Source organism: Sturnira hondurensis, unplaced genomic scaffold, assembly GCF_014824575.4.
Source record: "Sturnira hondurensis isolate 20B ecotype Veracruz unplaced genomic scaffold, ASM1482457v3 Scaffold0018805, whole genome shotgun sequence".
NCBI classification, from domain to species: Eukaryota; Metazoa; Chordata; class Mammalia; order Chiroptera; family Phyllostomidae; genus Sturnira; species Sturnira hondurensis.
Window position 1 is genome coordinate 1,984,952 of NW_028091436.1, and position 17,886 is coordinate 2,002,837.

The 17,886-nt window shown below is 62.2% G+C and overlaps 1 protein-coding gene across 5 annotated transcripts in view; it reads left to right on the top strand.

Moving 5' to 3' along the window:
• Positions 1 to 17,884, top strand: part of NAV1 (neuron navigator 1) — a 133,722-nt gene extending 115,838 nt beyond the window's left edge. For 3 of the 5 annotated variants that reach the window (XM_037070563.1, XM_037070564.1, XM_037070568.1), the window contains 19 exons: positions 352 to 375; positions 481 to 558; positions 3,745 to 3,828; positions 3,990 to 4,101; positions 5,749 to 5,870; positions 6,488 to 6,496; positions 8,666 to 8,865; positions 9,119 to 9,311; positions 9,390 to 9,558; positions 9,845 to 9,939; positions 10,053 to 10,148; positions 10,428 to 10,587; positions 12,186 to 12,421; positions 12,929 to 13,083; positions 13,223 to 13,294; positions 13,694 to 13,890; positions 14,324 to 14,442; positions 15,806 to 16,003; positions 17,024 to 17,884. In XM_037070563.1, coding sequence (XP_036926458.1) covers positions 352 to 375; positions 481 to 558; positions 3,745 to 3,828; positions 3,990 to 4,101; positions 5,749 to 5,870; positions 6,488 to 6,496; positions 8,666 to 8,865; positions 9,119 to 9,311; positions 9,390 to 9,558; positions 9,845 to 9,939; positions 10,053 to 10,148; positions 10,428 to 10,587; positions 12,186 to 12,421; positions 12,929 to 13,083; positions 13,223 to 13,294; positions 13,694 to 13,890; positions 14,324 to 14,442; positions 15,806 to 16,003; positions 17,024 to 17,119 — 2,415 coding nt within the window. In that variant the 3' untranslated portion in view covers positions 17,120 to 17,884. The remainder of the gene's footprint in view (positions 1 to 351; positions 376 to 480; positions 559 to 3,744; positions 3,829 to 3,989; positions 4,102 to 5,748; positions 5,871 to 6,487; positions 6,497 to 8,665; positions 8,866 to 9,118; positions 9,312 to 9,389; positions 9,559 to 9,844; positions 9,940 to 10,052; positions 10,149 to 10,427; positions 10,588 to 12,185; positions 12,422 to 12,928; positions 13,084 to 13,222; positions 13,295 to 13,693; positions 13,891 to 14,323; positions 14,443 to 15,805; positions 16,004 to 17,023) is intronic. The other 2 variants (XM_037070565.1, XM_037070567.1) reach the window with 2 other exon arrangements.
• The last annotated feature ends 2 nt before the right edge of the window (positions 17,885 to 17,886 follow it).

Below are 17,886 nucleotides of genomic sequence, written 5' to 3' on the forward strand. Positions count from 1 at the left end.
CCCACGTGGCCTTCATGGGGCAGCAGGCGCCGCCCTGGGTTCTCACAGCCCCCTCTTCCCTGGACTCCTTCTGCCCTGGTTCTTGACTCCTTCCCATCAGTCAGTTTCATTTCCCCGGCTTCTGGGCCATCGCCGTGCTCGCTGGACTCGAGCGCCAGAGAAACCTCTGGTCAAAGCCCTGGCGCAGGGTCTGGCCCAGTGTGGTGGGGGGCCGGGGCCAGGGACCCGCTTCAGCCTCCTCGTGCCTCTGGGCTGCGCCTGTGCCAGCGCCCGGCCGGCCGAGGCCCAGTGTCCTCACCTGCGCAGTAACCTCCCCCTCTCTCTCTCCCCCCGCTGCGCTCCGTTCCTCAGGCGGAGGAGAGGATGCAGTCCGAGGTAGGGTGCCCGGCCCCTGTCTCTGCCTGCTGACACCCTGCGCTCCAAACTCCCTCCCGCCGCCACCCTCAGCCGCCCTCAGCCGCCCCTCTCCTCCTTCCATAGCAAATCCGAAAGCTTCGCCGGGAGCTGGAGTCCTCGCAGGAGAAGGTGGCCACCCTGACGTCCCAGCTGTCTGCCAACGTGAGTAGGGCCCAGGCATTTAGTTACCTGGCACGGTTAAGCTGGCACGGTTCAGAGGCGTGCGGCCAGCGGAGGAGAGTTACGGCGTCCGCCGCGCCCCGGGCTCCGAGGCCAGCGGGGCAAGGGCTTGAGGGTCCCCCGCCCCGTCTCTGGGTCCCAGTTTTTGTAACGAATGGCTCTGCCCCAGGTGTAGTCAGGGAGTGTGGGTGATTCCACATCCGATGGCCTTTGAACTCCTTAGAAGAAGAGGGGGCTGCCAGCGGTTGGGCGGGGAGCATGGCCGGGCCTGGCCAGCAGTGGTTATTATGAGCTGCAGCTACCAAGCCCTTGGCAAGAGTCACCCCTGCCGGTGTCTCTGTTCACCCCACATAAGTGGGCCGGCCCAAAGCTGGCTTCTAGGACTCTCTCTGGCGACCGTGACACTCCCTGGAGCCCACCCCACTCTAGCCCAGCCCCTCCCCCCGCCGCTGCCTTTCCCAGAAGGCCCCTGGGCAGCGGGCAAAGAGGACCCAAGCTGCAGGTCGGGAGCCAGGGCACTTGTCTGTGGTGCCCTCAAGCCGCCCGCTGGGGCTGCTACCTCGAAGGACTTCTCCTTCAGACTTCGGACTGCCCCCCGGCACCGGGACGTGGGCACAAACGCAGCCACCCTCGGACCAGGCCGTGGCCGGGGTGTACACACAGAACACAGAGCCATTTTCCCCCAAAGTCGTAAACACCAGCTGAGCCGGATCTGCAGGAGCGTTCCAAGGGCTTCACAAAAGTGGCCGTGTCTCCAGCTTCCGCCGCGGCTCCTGGCTGCTTCCTTCCCTTCCTCTCTGGGGGACCCAGCTGTCAGGCCCGGGGTCTCCCCTCGGGATTGGGAAGGAGGCTCTCGCAANCCGCCCGCTGGGGCTGCTACCTCGAAGGACTTCTCCTTCAGACTTCGGACCGCCCCCCGGCACCGGGACGTGGGCACAAACGCAGCCACCCTCGGACCAGGCCGTGGCCGGGGTGCACACACAGAACACAGAGCCATTTTCCCCCAAAGTCGTAAACACCAGCTGAGCCGGATCTGCAGGAGCGTTCCAAGGGCTTCACAAAAGTGGCCGTGTCTCCAGCTTCCGCCGCGGCTCCTGGCTGCTTCCCTCCCTTCCTCTCTGGGGGACCCAGCTGTCAGGCCCGGGGTCTCCCCTCGGGATTGGGAAGGAGGCTCTCGCAAGGTCTTGCCTGTTTCCGATCCGTGTCAGCAGTGGCTCCCTCAGGCTCCCGCTGTTGTCCCTCTTCCCTGTCGCAAGCCCTGGATGCAGACACCGTGTGGGGTTGGCTGGAAACTGACAGCAAGTACTTTTCCCACTCCCGGGACCCACAAGAATCATAACATACACAGGAGCCACCCCCTCCCTGCACCCCACCCAGCGAGGCAGTGGCCAGGGTCAGTCCCTGCACACCCCCGGAGAGTCACGTCGGGGGGGGGGGCGGGCGCCGCGGGAAAGGAGCCCAGGACGTGGAGAGCGTGGGCCGGCGTTCTCGTCATTCACGCTGCCGTCTGCCCGCCAAGAGAATGAACTCAGGGGACAGTTTGCCTAGAACAGGAGGTTCCCTTCGCTTCCACCCAAACTCCCAGATGTGCGAGGTTCTCGGCATTTGAGGCCAGTTCCGGCTGAGGTCGCAGCCCCGCCCTCAGGCAGGAGATGACGCCAGGGCCAGGGCAGGTTTGCCCTCCGGGTCCTGTCGCCGGACCACGTTCTGGTCACGCTCCATGAGCCCCCAGCTNCCAAGAGAATGAACTCGGGACAGTTTGCCTAGAACAGGAGGTTCCCTTCGCTTCCACCCAAACTCCCAGATGTGCGAGGTTCTCGGCATTTGAGGCCAGTTCCGGCTGAGGTCGCAGCCCCGCCCTCAGGCAGGAGATGACGCCAGGGCCAGGGCAGGTTTGCCCTCCGGGTCCTGTCGCCGGACCACGTTCTGGTCACGCTCCATGAGCCCCCAGCTGCCCACACTGACTGCACACCCAGACCACCGACCCACCCCGATGCCACCAACCTCCCTCCAGCACCACCACGCAGCCGAGGGTCCTACAGGCAGCCTCACGTGGTCGGGCCGAGGGGGGCTCAGAGGGGACGGAGAGGAAACCCACTGGATTGGAAAGGGAGCCCGAAGCCGGAGAGGCCGGCACAGGGGAGCACACCAGAAGCCAGGAGTTGTTGGGGTCCTTCGTGGGCCGATTCCGGGGCCTCCAGTCATCTGTCCACATACACGGGCAGGGACACAGAGCAAACAAGCAACCTGAAGCCTTGGACACGGGCAATCCCTGCACGGAAGCGGAAGCAAAGTGCTTGGGGTCGTGACAGGTGCCAGGGAGCCCAGGCCCTGGCTGAGGTCAGTGCCCGAGGATGGGGCAGAGACTGGAGTCGGACGAGCGGCACTGCCAGCAGCCATGGTCAAGTGGAAGTGCTCCCGGGGGCCTCGGGCAGTGGGTGCAAACTGGCTGACCTCCTGGGAGGGAAATCACCAGCCAACAGGAAGCAGTGAGGGCGGCCCACATGGTGTCCTGGGGCGGGCCGGATGGGCCCGTCACTGCCCGCTGGGTCTCCACCTTGCTCGCACCCCCCACACGGATGGCCATCCCTCTGTCCCCCTTTGCAGCCCCGGCCTCATTCCCTTCACCCGCCCCCCTGTCCTCCCAGTCCGGCACCAGCTCCGGCCATGACTGGGTGGCCTCACCCGGAGGGTCCCGGGTGCCCCTTCCTCCTCACATCTGCTGGCCAGGTGTGGAACGCCCCACCTGTTTCTTGAGCTCCTCCCTCCGGCCCCGCAAAGAGCAGGAAGAAACCAGGAGCAGGGAGTGCCCCCAAAAGCTCCAGAGGGGAGATACGTGGTTTCACCGGCCGCGTGGGGCAGCCGGCTGGACGGCAGGTTCCACAGGGCAGCAGCATGCCCCCAGGGGTCGTTGTGCCCTCTGGGGAGCAGGGACAGTCCCACCCCTGGCAGGTGACTGGGACGAGCCCCAAGGCCCAGGAGCCCCACGGCAGGAGCTGGAACCTATCCCCGAAGGAAGGGGTGTGGCCATGCTCATCCCCTCAGGGAAACCTCGCCTCAAACCCCCAGGGGTGGGTCAGCCCTGAGACAGAAGAGCAGCTGAACTGTGTCCCCGTCGGTCCCCTTCGAGCCTCAGGCAACTCCGGGGCCCCCGTGTGCTCCTTTCAGGCGAACCTGGTGGCGGCTTTCGAGCAGAGCCTGGTGAACATGACCTCCCGCCTACGGCACCTGGCGGAGACGGCCGAGGAGAAGGTGAGAGGCCTTGGGCGGGGACAGGCTGGCCCCGGCCACCCCCCTTGGGTCCTGATGCCCAAGCTCCCTCCTCGTCACCCTGAATGCCCAGCCTGCTGGCGCCTGGCAAGTAGTCGGTGCTCCAGTCCCCACCAGTGACACCTCTCCCGTTCCTGACCCAGGACACCGAGTTGCTGGATTTGCGAGAAACCATAGACTTCCTGAAGAAGAAGAACTCCGAGGCCCAGGCCGTGATTCAGGGAGCACTGAACGCCTCGGAGTCCACACCCAAAGGTGGGGGAGTGGCGCGGGGGGGGGGGGCGTTGATAATGGGGGGACATGTGTGGGAGCTCTCTGTACCTTCACTTCTGCTCCAAAACCATGACAAGCCCACGATTCACATTTTATGTAAATGTGTCTGCACACACGCTCACATGATCCAGTCCGATGCTCACGCCCGTCCTCACAGGCGTGCTGTCCACTTTTCAAAGGAGGCAGCAATCACACAGGTTAGGTCATGGGGCTCGAGTGACAAGTTGGCCTTGGCCTCTGACAGCCGAGCGGTCTAGCCCTGCTGAGGCCCCAGAGACCTGGCCAGGCCTGGGGCTGCTGGGCCGGCTGCCGAGGTCACGGTCAGCTTGGTCACGGTCAGCGTGGGCCTCCAGGCCTCCTCCACCCTGACTCCGAACGTGGACGTGGCCTCCCTCCTCCTTCGCTGAGGAAAGAAGCTCTTCAGGGGAGCCCTCCTCTGACCGCTCCCGCCCTTGGTTCACACCCATCGACCCTCGGTGGTTTTCCTCCCATTTGTCAGGAGCAGCTGTCCCTTCTGGCCAAGAGTGACCCCCTGTCTGGCTGTGCGGTGACCTATCTGGCTATTACCCCCCCAACACACACTCATTTCCATATTTCTGGCCTCTTTTCTGTCTGTACCTTCCACTCCATTTACAATGCTCACAGCTCTCTTATCCTCGAGGAAAAAAGCGAGGTATCTGCCTGTCCTTTTGGTTATAATCTTGTCTCTGTTCTCCTCCCTCCCTGTCACCCCTGACCCCACTGTGATGTGGCTTCTGTCACTGAAGCCACCAGCGACCCTGATTTCCCCCGAATCTAACCTCACCTGAGGACCCTTTCCTCCGTTGCTCCGAGAGAGCGGAGGGGTCGGGGAGAAACATCCGTGCAGGAGAGAAGCATGGGTGGGTTGCCTTCTGTATGCACGGGGCCAGGGGTGGAACCGCGGCCCTTCACTTACACAGGACGACCCGCAACCGGCTGAGCCACGCTGGCCAGGCCTCACTTCGGATGTTTGACGCTTATTTTGCACTTTGCGTTCACCTTCTGTGAAAGGGGGACAACCCCTCGGTGGGTTACATTGAAACCGGAGAATGTGTGCGAACATTCACCGCACTGCCGGCCACGTACTGGGTGCTCAAAAAAACCCCGCACGCTCGTGCAGACCACACCCCGCCTTCCCAGGCTTCCACAGGCAGAAGAACAATAGCTCTGTGGAGAGAGGCCGGGGGTCAAAGGGGCATCTCTGTGCAGGTGTCCGAGGGGCCGATGAGCACGGGGAAAGGTGCGCAGCATCCTCTGTCCCCCGGAAACCTGAATCAGAGCCAGAGCGAGGGACCGTGGCAGGGCTGGCAGGGATGGCGGGGAGCCGGAACCCCCACCCCGGGGCGGGAACCCACTCTTGGAGGCAGCCGAGCCCCTTCCGTTAGTCTGGGCAGGCTCCTCGCTGTGCGCTGGGTTTCTTACTCGCGTTCTGCCTTCAGCGTGTCTATTACATGGAAGCACGGTTGACATGAAATGCATGCTTGTGGGGAGAATGACCCACCGTGAGTAAGGGGACCGAGAGGGGGATCGGTCAGCTGCTTCCCCGCCTTCTGTGACTTGCCTTTGCCTCTCCGCCTTTAACCCTGTCCCCCTGTCCCCCGTCCCCAGAGCTCCGGATCAGGAGGCAGAACTCCTCTGACAGCATCTCCAGCCTGAACAGCATCACCAGCCACTCCAGTGTCGGCAGCGGCAAGGACGCAGATGCGAAGAAGAAGAAGAAGAAGAGCTGGGTGGGTGAAGGGCCGGGGGGGGGGGGGTGGAGGGTCACATGCGTGCAGCTCCCCCCCCCTCAGCGCAGGCAGCAGGTCCTTCCAACAGGGACGCAGACCTGTAGTCCCTTCGTCTCCAAGCCCCAAGTCCGTGTCTGCTCAGAGCGAGGTCTGCTAACACACCTTCCCTTGGCCCTTCGTGCTTGTCCTGCGTCCGCGTCCCCAGCCGCCCCTGCCTGCGTTCCCTGGGCTCTCCGCACGGGTTGGGTCAACCGTCTTTGTCAGCCGAAGGGGGTGTGCTGTGGTCCCCGGCCCCCGCTGCCCCCGCCATGCTGTGCGAAGAAGTCGTGAACGGAGCCGCCCACCCTGGTGCTCCTCGGGGCCGCGCCTCCCGCTTCTGGGAGGTGTTCTTGCAGCTGGGTTTGACTGTGCCCAGGTAACCCTGCCCCTGGCTGAGCGGCCTGGGGCTGGGGCTGGGCCGAGCGCAGGCTTCTCGCCCTCTGCCCCGGGGGAGGACAGCCTACAGACCCTGTGCAGCGCAGGCAGGCAGGCCCCCGCTGTGAGAAACGTGTGATTAAGTGTCGCTTCTTTTTTTTCCCCCTTCAAAATGCTGACTTCAAATCCCCATTTTTTTCCAGGTCTATGAGGTAAGAGATGTGGTTCCCCTCCCCTGTCTGCTCTTCCCCTCGCCATGCCCCCCATTTCCACGGCAGCACACCCCCCAAGGGCCGACCGCCGCTCACACCACCAACCTGACTGACCCTGAGCCTCTGGCTCGCCCCACTGCATGGCCCCCAGGGCTGCCCCCACCTCCACAGGAGCCAGCGGGGGCCACGGCCCTGCTCTGCTCCCTCCTGTCCCCGGTCAGGTGGCTGCCGTCCTGAACGTGAGCAGCTTGCTTTCGCTCCGTCAACCCCTAGGAGCCCCCCGATGGAGGAAAGGAACCCTCTCTGCACCCCGCGTTCAGGGGCCGGTTGGGGTCTGGGCGCAGAGGGACCTGAGTTAGCCGAGGGCTGGAACCCTGTCCAGGGCCCCTTGTGTCTCCCTGGAGCCTGCAGCCCTTCAGCATCTGCGGAGTCTTCAAGGAGAGTCGGGGAGGAGGGCGTGGCCCCTGACGGGCAGCAAGCGAACCCAGAATTCTTGTTACGAGACAGGCGTCCGAGGTCCTCATGCACTCCCACCCTCCACCCGCCAGCCTTGGGCTGGGTGTGGTGGGGGGTACAGAGACGTACGCTCTGGTCTCGACCCTCAGGAGCCCGCAGGTTTGCCGAGGACTCCAAGGAAGAGACCAGATCCTTGACACAGCCCCAAGTGGACAAGCTGTCTCACACCCAGAGTGTGTGGAAGGACTGATCACGGGGGGAGGGGCGCCCCCAGACAGGGGTAAAAGCTTTGTGAGCTCGCTGCCGATCACAGGGAGCCCTGGGCAGGGTGGGCGGAAGTGCACCCAGCTGAGCCCTGACCAGGGGTGGGACACCGAGATCGTTTGAACTCTGTCCCCCTGGTCACAGTCCCCGGAAGTGCTCCCCCATCGCTATCGGGATGCTCCCGTTAGCATGCACTGAGTGTCCACAGTACACGTCCACCCAGGGAGACTTCTCGGGGGCCCCCAGGAAAGAGCGCTGGCTCGTGGGGCTCCACCCAGTGTTTCCTGACACGGTGTGAGCCACAGGACCCCTGACAAGTCCGAGCAGAACCACACGGGGGCGCACTTCCCACGGAGGGTCCCTGTGACCTGCGGGGATGTCTGTGTGCCACTCACACAAGCATGCATGACATGCACGTGCACCACCCTCGCACGTGGCTGTCCCCGAGGCAGCGTGTGGAGAGGACGCCCTTCTGTCGGAGATGCGGGGGCCTGAGCCCCAGCCCCGGGGCCCCTCAGCCATGCTGTGCCCTGCGGGCCGGCTCTCCAGCACTTCCGGCCGAGTGCTCTCTGAGGACAGGCCCCACCCACTTCCTCCCGCTGGCCCCTCCCTCGCCATCCACTGTGGCCACATGGGTCGTCCTGGTCTGACCTGGCTAGGACCCCAACACGCGCCCCCGCCAGCCCCTGCCATCACCAAACAGCTCTCAGGACACACTCAGAAGAGTCCCCTCAGACTTCCCCTCTGCCCCCCTCGCTGTGTCAAAGGTCTGGTTTGCTCTTGTCTCCTGTGGCCTCCCTTCATTGTCCCACCGCCCCCCATCTGTGTCCCTCTGTGGTGTGCATGCTGTGTGGATGCATGTGCCCAGCGTGGGGCGAGGCCTGTTTGCAGCTCCAGCTCCCCCCCTCCCCCAAGCTCAGTGCCGCCCTAGATGGACACGCTGTGGTCACATGACGGTGTCCCCAGGGCTGCGGGGAGACGTCCCTCATTCTCCGCCCCTCGGGTGGAAGCGGTGCCTGGGGGCGCTCGCCCTCCAGGGATGTGCCGAGCACAGAGACGCTATGGGAGACCCGACGCCGCCCTGCCGCCCTGGTTGACGGGCACACAGATGCCGAACTGGTGTGCACGGTCGGAGCTACACCTCGGGCCTCTAGGCTGAGCCATCCCTGGCCGTGAAGTGTGCCCTGTGGCCTCTGGGGGCTTCTCTGTCCCTCTCGCCTCCCCCAGGGAGAGAGAAGCCCCTGCAGCCGCAGCAGCTAGAACCTCCCCTTTGTCTCTCCTGAGCTCCAGGCCACTCTGCTTCTGTTCTGCAGAGCCCGGCAGAGGGAGGCTGCGCCCCAGCAGGCAGAGGCCCTGCGTGTGCGCCCTGCTGTCTCAGAGGCCCCAGACCCGCCCCCAGTCTCCACAGGGGTCTCTGACGCCCCTCTCCCTGGTTCTGCTCTCTTCTAGCTTCGAAGCTCCTTCAACAAAGCCTTCAGCATAAAGAAGGGGCCCAAGTCTGCATCCTCGTACTCCGACATCGAGGAGATCGCCACCCCCGACTCCTCGGCACCCTCGTCCCCCAAGCTGCAGCACGGAGGGTCGACGGAGACCGCTTCACCCGCCAGCAAGTCCTCCCACTCGTCCTCCCTGGTCGTCGACGCCCCCGAGTAAGTGCTCACCTGCGTCGCCCCCAGCCTGACACCTGGATCGCCCCCAGCCTGGCACCTGCACGCCCCCCCCCCCACAGCTGGCAGTCAGCCTCTCACACCTGGACACACAGTGACCACGTGGGCCTGCCCAGCTGGGGGGCCGTCCCTGTCGCTGCTGAGCACCCAGGGGCTGGTTGGGGCCCCTGACACCCAGCCCAGCTCTTGGCACTTCTGCGTGTAGCCAGCCAGCTTGACGCCCACTTTCCCGCAGGGCCCCTGCTCACCCGGCCCCCCACGCGCGGCTGTTCCCCACCAGCGAGGAGGAGGAGCCTGAGAAGAAGGAGGTGTCGGAGCTGCGCTCCGAGCTGTGGGAGAAGGAGATGAAGCTGACGGACATCCGCCTGGAGGCCCTGAACTCCGCCCACCAGCTGGACCAGCTCCGGGAGACCATGCACAACATGCAGGTCAGTCCCACCACACCAAGGCCTGGGGTTGGGCTGCATCGCCCGGCCCCGCCCCTACCCTGTCTCTTCTGGCTGCAGCTGGAGGTGGACCTGCTCAAGGCAGAGAACGACCGGCTGAAGGTCGCCCCTGGCCCCTCAGCGGGCTCCACTCCGGGGCAGGTCCCTGGGTCCTCGGCACTGTCGTCCCCTCGCCGCTCACTGGGCCTGACGCTCACCCACTCCTTCAGCCCGAGTCTCCCGGACACAGGTGCCTTTGGAAGAAGAGCCTGTTGGGAGGGGCAGGGGCCTAGGACAGGGTCCCGCCCACTGTTGCAAAAGCCACGCTCTGGTGGCATTTCCCCGGGGCCGAGGAGGTGACAAGGCCACACCAGGCAGATGCCACAAGACACAGAGTTGCTCTGGCCCCTCAGCTGTACTCGCTGTCCTGCGTGGGGCCGCCGTCCTCTCTGGGATGCTTTGAGAATGAGGCGGGAGGGATGAGGACCGCGGGGGTGGGGGTGCCTGCTGCCAACAGCCCCTCTCGCTGCCCGCAGACCTCTCGCCCATGGACGGCATCAGCAGCGGCCCTAAGGAGGAGGCCACCCTCCGGGTGGTGGTGAGGATGCCGCCACAGCACATCATTCGAGGGGTGAGCGCTCCAGGGGCCGCAGCGCACGCTCCTCCCCGAGGGGACCTGGGCTCGGGCCCCTCCCCTTGGCGTCACCTCCCGGGGGCTCACCTGCTTCTGGCCTGGCCCGGTAGGACTTGAAGCAGCAGGAATTCTTCCTGGGGTGCAGCAAGGTCAGCGGGAAGCTCGACTGGAAGGTGCTGGACGAAGCCGTTTTCCAGGTGTTCAAGGTAAAGGGACGAGTGTCCCCGCAAAGGGGGCTCATCCTCAGGTGGGCGGTTGAGCCGCGCAGACACTGGGGCCCGGACCTTCCTTCCCCTTCCCTCCCGTGGCACTTGCTGGCTTGGAGCTTTCTGGGTCCGGGTGGAGGGACCTTAAGTGGGAGAGCCACGTGCCCCGCCCTCCCCGCCTGCTCTGTCCTTCTCAGGTTTCTTTTTCTCGTGCTTTTACGTCTGTGTATGCATCTCCTCGGCGTTGCTCACCGTCCTCTCGTTCCCCTCTTCTGTCAGGACTATATTTCCAAGATGGACCCGGCCTCCACCCTGGGGCTCAGCACCGAGTCCATCCACGGCTACAGCATCAGCCACGTGAAGCGGGTGTTGGACGCGGAGCCCCCAGAGATGCCTCTGTGCCGCCGCGGCGTCACCAACATATCTGTGTCCCTCAAAGGTCAGCACTGTCTCTGCGGCCGAGTGGGGTGGAGCGGGGACGGGCCGTCAGGTGCTCATCGTGTGTCCGTCCAGCTCCAATTCCTGAGAGGCCGCGGCACGAACTTCACTGTGCTGTAGCACTGTCCACCCTCCAGGTCCCGGTTCCGGTTCTGGTTCTGCATCTTTGGATGCCAGCACACCCAATGGAAAACTTGTTTTAAATGTTACATTGCTGCTGGTGTGTCCTTTGTAGTTAGGCCTGGGATCCAATCCCCTGCAGTTACCAGATACTGAGGGACAATTCCTGCAAGAAGTAAGAAGATAGGGCTCAGCCCTGGAATTTGCTTTCAGGGACATTTTTGTTTGCCGCGGTCCAGCCGCAGCCCATCTAAGGGTCCTCAGGTGAGAGTAGGCGTCGGCGCTGGGTAACAGGCAACTACACAGCTCAAAGGCAGGTGAAGCACTGTTCCGTTTATTGCAAGTACAAGCTGATTTTTTATATTTTCATTTTTGGCATAGGTTAACATTTACAGGTGTACAGCATGATCAGTTAAGCAGAAAAAATCAATACAAAGGTAACCAGGAAAATACGAAAGTTCCCATAGTTTCAGTTATGATAAACAAAAGTTATTTTGACCAGGAAAACCATTAATCAGACAATTTGAAATAGTTCTATGTTTATAGTTTAAATGTCTTATTGTTTAATAAAGTTCTCAGAAATTGTCATTGGCAACAGGTATGATAGACCGAGCAGAGGTTAGGAAATACACAATAAGCCTTGGTAATATCTAACTTAGCTATCTATCTTGCTGTCTAAAATGTTTTTTGTATACTGAGGACTCTGACTCCTTGGTAGTTGTTTCTAAGTGCTTAGTTTGTAATAGCTAACCAGCTTCTTCTGTTTTTATGCCTGTCTAATTCTAATTGATATATATTCCTATTCAAGGTAAAGGAGGGGCTGTTACTCTAACAACTCTTTGACAATCAGGGGCTATTTTCTAAAGGGGTTTTTTCTATTCTATGAGGCAGTTCTGTGGGAATACATATTTTTCCCTGAACTGTTCTTTCTTGGGTGGCTTTCACAGGAACAAATAAGTAAAGTACGATGCCTTAATTCAGCCAGGGTGATATTGCTTAGGACTTGAGCCAACTGTTGTTTTTTCTCTGAGAGTGGTCATTAATTCTAGGAGATTCCAAATTATCAGAAGTGTAAAGGTTAGAATACTAAGAAACAGTAAGAATAAAAGCAACACCATATATCCACTAATGCCACGTCCGTCCTGCTGGAAAACGCTTCTGTGAAGCCGTCATCTCCAAGTCGTGACTGTGTCAACCGACATGGTTAGAAAATGCTTCTGTGAAGCCTTTGTCCCCAAGCCGTGACTGTGTCAGCCGACCTGGTTAGCATCGGACGTGGCATTTGTTAGCAGGGAAATTTCTGCCAAGTCACCACACACCCACAGCCGCTCCGTAAAACTGGAATACACGTGGCCAGCCTTCAGGGTTGGGGGCTTCCTGTGGGGCGCGGGCTCTGAGCTTTTCAGTGGGCTCCTGCACCGAGCAGGAAAAGCCCTGGGGGCCGGGGCCGCCCTCACGCTCTCTGGGGCCGGATTACAGGTCTGAAGGAGAAGTGCGTGGACAGCCTGGTGTTTGAGACGCTGATCCCCAAGCCCTTGATGCAGCACTACATCAGCCTGCTGCTGAAGCATCGGCGCCTGGTCCTCTCGGGCCCCAGCGGCACGGGCAAGACATACCTGACCAATCGGCTGGCCGAGTACCTGGTGGAGCGCTCTGGCCGCGAGGTCACCGAGGGCATCGTCAGCACCTTCAACATGCACCAGCAATCCTGCAAGGTGGCTGCCTGCTGAGCCCCGCCTGCCTGCCTGCCTTCGGGCCTCAGTCTCCCTCCTGCCCCGTCCCTGCCACGTCCCCTTTTCTACTTCTTTCATCCCAGACCTTCGTCCCCCCGCCCGTGAAGCTCCTTCAGTTGACCGCTGTCTGAGCCACAACCCCCTCGTTTCACCCCATGCCCACCCTTCCTTCCCCTTCCCTCCCGTGGCACTTGCTGGCTTGGAGCTTTCTGGAAGGAAACGGTCAAAACTAAGGGTTCCCTATTGCGAGGTCCCCTGCCTAGTCCCGACATCTCTGAGCACACCCCAGCGCTTGGGGGTCAGACCTCAGTCCTCCCGGGTGGACTACTGCTTTCGAGGCCACTGTTTGTCCGTGTGTGGCACCTGCCACTACAGTCAGGTGTCAGGTGCACCGGGCTGGGAGCAGAGGTCCCAGGGAGACCCAGGGCTGGCCGGGCTGCTCTGGGGACCGCTGCTCCCGAAGGCTGACCCCTCCTTCCGTTGCCGCAGGACCTGCAGCTGTATCTCTCCAACCTGGCCAACCAGATAGACCGGGACACGGGAATTGGGGACGTCCCCCTGGTGATCCTGCTGGACGACCTGAGTGAGGCGGGCTCCATCAGCGAGCTGGTCAACGGGGCCCTCACCTGCAAGTACCACAAGTGGTGAGCTGAGGGCAGGGCCGCACCCACCGCAGCGGGAGGTGGGGCCGCCTAGCTGTGCGCTCCCCCTCGGGGGCGTGTCTGGCAGGCAGCCTGTGTTCACAGGGGCACCAGTGAGCTCTTTGGCTCTTTGCTCCCACAGCCCCTACATCATAGGGACCACGAATCAGCCTGTGAAGATGACGCCCAATCACGGTCTGCACCTGAGCTTCAGGTGAGCACTTCCGTCCCTGCCCCGGAGTCTGTGAAGCAGCTGTGTCCCGGCACCTGGCCAGGCAGCCGTGGGCAGCAGCAGGCCTGAGCACCGGAGAGAGCCGTGAGCCGGGAGGGAGGATAGGGGTGTTTGCCGCGTCGGTCCTGGGAGCAGGTGGGCCCGAGGTGAGAGGGGAGGGCGGCGGAACGCGGAGGGGCAGCCAGGTCGGGCTCTCTGCCCGCACCCCCTCAGCCAGCTGGCCGAAAACCGTCCCCAGGGCGGGAACCAGCCCTGTCTGCCCAGGGAAGCCACCCCCCGGTCAGCAGACGCCCCCGGGGCGTGGGAAGAAATCTAGTGGGCGTCAGTGGGAGGAGGGACGGACCGACTGGCAGGGGCTGACCCCGACCGCGCCCGGCACAGGATGCTGACTTTCTCCAACAACGTGGAGCCGGCCAATGGCTTCCTGGCCCGCTACCTGCGGCGGAAGCTGCTGGAGTCGGACAGCGACGCCAATGCCAACAGGGAGGAGCTGCTCCGGGCGCTGGACTGGGTGCCACAGCTGTGGTACCACCTGCACGCCTTCCTGGAGAAGCACAGCACCTCCGACTTCCTCATCGGTACGGGCCACCCTCCCCAGGCCAGCGGCGGCGTCCAGGAGGGAGCAGCCGAGGCTCCGGGCCCGGGACCCCCGAGTCCTGTGACGAGCTTCCCAGCACAGTTAGCGCCGCATTTGGGGGACCACTGGGTCTTCTGAATGCGAAGCCCCCTCCCGGGTGTTTTCCCCACAATTAAGGCAAAACGGGAAGGAAGATGCTTGGAGATTTGGAAGCTGCCCCTCACTCCTCGCCCCCCCCCCATTGGGAGGCATTGCTCAGAGAGGTGCCGGCCACGCTGTCAGAGCCCCTGCACCGGAGCCGTCTCAGCATCGCCCCACACCGAGCTCCCTTCCTCCTCGGTGCACCCGAACCCTCCACCCGGTGTCGGGAACGGAGGTGGGTCCCCAGAACAGCCAGGTCCCCAGCCACCTCACAGCCTCACACTTCTCCGCAGGCCCTTGCTTCTTTCTGTCCTGTCCCATCGGCATCGAGGACTTCCGGGCCTGGTTCATAGACCTGTGGAACAACTCCATCATCCCCTACCTGCAAGAGGGGGCCAAGGACGGGATCAAGGTGAGCCCTGCCCTCAGTCTCTGCTCCATCCCCCTGGTCCGGCTGTCTTCTCCAAGCAGGAGGGTTTCCCCATCTTAGACGCAAGCCACCGAGATGGGCTCGGTTCCCTTCCAGGCAGGTAGGCAGGGGCACCTGGCGGCACCAGGCGGCACAGCCAAGCTCAGCAAGCGGCTGCCCAGGGCCGCATGCCCACCAAGCTTGGGATGCTCTGGAGACGAGGGAGTGTGTGCAGAGGCTGTTACGAGGCAGAAGGAGAACTTGGGGCAGAAGAAAGATGTCGTGTTTTTTTTTTTTTAAACCACTTCAGTTGTGGTCGCCGGTGACTCAGGGCACAGTGTGCACACAAGCCCCTCCCTCGCTCACGAGCCCTGACGCTGTGGCTGGCCCCACCGGGCACCTATTGCCGTGGCAGTGACTTGTCTTGGTGACAAGTCTCTGCTGGTGACGCAGTGGGTCTCCAGGGATGCCGTCTGCCAGAGGATAGCTAGAATTCATGGTTTCACTTAATTTTGCCTCATCGCTGCAAACTAACGTAAAAGCATTTTTTATTTGTATTTTTTACTTCTTTTTAATGGATGTTCAAATACCGTTGTCTCCATTTTCCTACCTCTGCTTTCTCCCACCCCACCCCACCCCCACCCCGGCTCGGTCCATGGGTCCCTCATTCCTGTTCATTTATGTCCCTTTCCCGTCCTCCCCAGGTCATTTCCCTCTCCCCTCCCCTCTGGTCACTGTCACTTTGTTTTCGATTTCACTGTCTCTGGTTACATTTTGCTTGCCAGTGGTTTTGTTGATTAGGTTCCACTTGTAGGTGACATCATATGGTATTTGCCTTTCACCAGCTGGCTTATTTCACTCAGCATAATGCTCTCCAGTTCCATCCATGCACTCACCCAGGGTAGGAGCTCCTTCCTTCTCTCTGCTGTGTAGAATTCTGTTGTGTAGATGGACCATAGTTTATTGATCCACTCATTTACTGATAGGCACCTAGGCTGCCTCCAGCAGTTGCCTTTGTGAATTATACTGCTGCGTAAAAGCATTTTTTACACCAATAACCTCTGTTTCAGCACAGCCAACAAACTCTGAAGGCGTTATCACTGTAGTAGAAGCATTTCCTCCCCGAGAGGTCAGACTGCGGGGCCTTGAGGTCTGTGCGTGTTACGTTCTAACTCAGCCAAAGTGTCCTCCAAGTGCTTCTACCAGTTCGCACCGTGTACTTCCTGTGCTGGGAACGCAGAGGAAACTCTGAGGGCCCCGAGCACCAGGATTTGCCCCGAGAAGTGCGGCACCCTCGGGCGACGGCATGGCTGAGCCTCCGGTCTGTGGGCCCCTCTCCCCTGACCCCGTTTCTTCTTCTCCGCAGGTGCACGGGCAGAAAGCCGCCTGGGAGGACCCCGTGGAGTGGGTCCGGGACACGCTCCCCTGGCCGTCTGCCCAGCAGGACCAGTCGAAGCTGTACCACCTGCCCCCGCCCTCCGTGGGCCCTCACAGCATCGCCTCACCTCCCGAGGACAGGACAGTCAAAGACTGCACCCCGAGTTCTCTGGAGTCGGACCCTCTGGTGAGTGGGCGAGCGTTACAGACCCCCCCCAGGGGGGGCCCACAGGAGCCCTGGCTGTCCAAGCCCTGGGGGGCAAAGGGCTTGTGCCACCCTGCCTGAGCCAATGAGAGCGTGTGCCAGTGGGAGGCATTCTCGAAAGGCCCGGTCCCAGGCGGGTCCCAGGCAGGAACGCCACTGAGCAGAGTGAGCAGGGCAGCAGGACACGCACTTCAGCGCGGCCCGTGGCTGCCTGTCCTCTCTGCCAGCGCTGGGGGACAGCATCCGTCCAGGCACCTCATGAACCCTGCAGAGAGCAGGCCAAGGCCAGTGACAGAGCGGGGGCACTCTCTTGCGGCGCTGTAGCCCAAGGGGAGTGAACCTAGACTATGGAAAAGGTCCCCACGCACTTCCAAACGGAGGAGTGGTCAGAGGCTGCCCACGGGCTTTGGGCCAGAGGAGTGCAAATGGCCAGTGAATGCGGAGAGTGATGCCCCCTCTCCAATCACCGGGGGTGTGCAGACGGAGACGGGGAGACGGCATGGACAGACCGCGCTTAGCTGAAGGAGGGTCACAGACTAGGAGCAGCAACGGAATGTAGGGGACAGAGGGGAAGACCCTGCTGGGGCTAGACCTGGCCTGAGCCCCGAGGTCTGGGAGCTGGGGGGAGGCCCGCAGCAACCCCAATTTCCGCTGTGGGCTGATGCCTGTCGGCGCTTCCCGAGCTCCACCTGGTGTGAGCGGTGCGGCCAGGCCTCCTGCCCTCTCCTAGGGGCAGCCTCTTGCACGCAGGGGCATCTCGTTCAGCTGGCCACCCCACATGCCAGCGTGGCACCCGTGGCCCAGGCGCTCCCCGGGCGTGTGTTCAGAGAGGGGCCCTGCGCTGTCATGGCCGCCCGCCCCTCACGACCCACGTCTGCATGCGGGGCCCCGAGTCAGGGGCAGGCCATGGCTTAGATCCACACTGAGATGGTTGGCAACCCCCTCCTGCAGGCAGGCCCCAGGTCCACACTCTCATGAACCCCTCTTTCGGCCCCTCCTTAGATGGCCATGCTGCTGAAGCTTCAGGAGGCTGCCAATTACATCGAGTCCCCCGACCGAGAGACCATCCTGGACCCCAACCTCCAGGCGACGCTCTGAGGGTCTGGTGGTCCCCGCCACCCCAGAACGCAGGACGATGCCGCAGCAGCTCCGTCTGCTCCCCGCCCCCGCCCTCCCCGAGCCTGGCTCCCCAGCAAGGCCACCATGGGAGGGGAAAGAGGGACAGGAAGCCGGCGGCAGGTGCTTGGTGCTGCACCTTTAAGAATTTCCCGGGAGACTGGTGGGGTGGGGTTTGGGAGCTTGTGCCCCCGCACCCCTGAACTGGCCTCCTCTCCTGACTTTGGGGGAAAGACAGCGCTGGGTCTTTTTCCTTGATTTCTTGTCTCGATGACAGACTCCTGGGCTTTCTGGGGAGGGTCCGGAAGACAGCAAATGAACCCGCAGTGGGTCCTCGCCGATCTTCAGGAGCAGCTCTGAGAGAGACCATCCCTGCGGGGGGCCCCAAGGGAGGTGGGAGCCCCCCTGGACTGCTGCAGGCCCCTCCCGACCTGTCACCACTGCCAACGACACTCCCCCAGAGGTCTGGGTGGAGCCCAGGAAGAGAAGCGTGTGGTTTTAAAGATGTTCTCATCAATCTGTAAAAGCTCGCAAAACAAGGAAAGGATGAAGCTGGAGAAGGGGAGCCGGGTGCCAGGTAGAGAGCGCGTTGGCCGGCCCCCGTGACAGAAGGGACAGGACAGCTGCCAACCAGAGGAGTGGCCAGACCACAAAAACCACGTGACACCTGCCGAGAAGGACAGCCCACTGTCCCACACCTGCTAGTCCCACGCGTGTGGGCGTCAATAAACTCTACTTTATTTTTTATT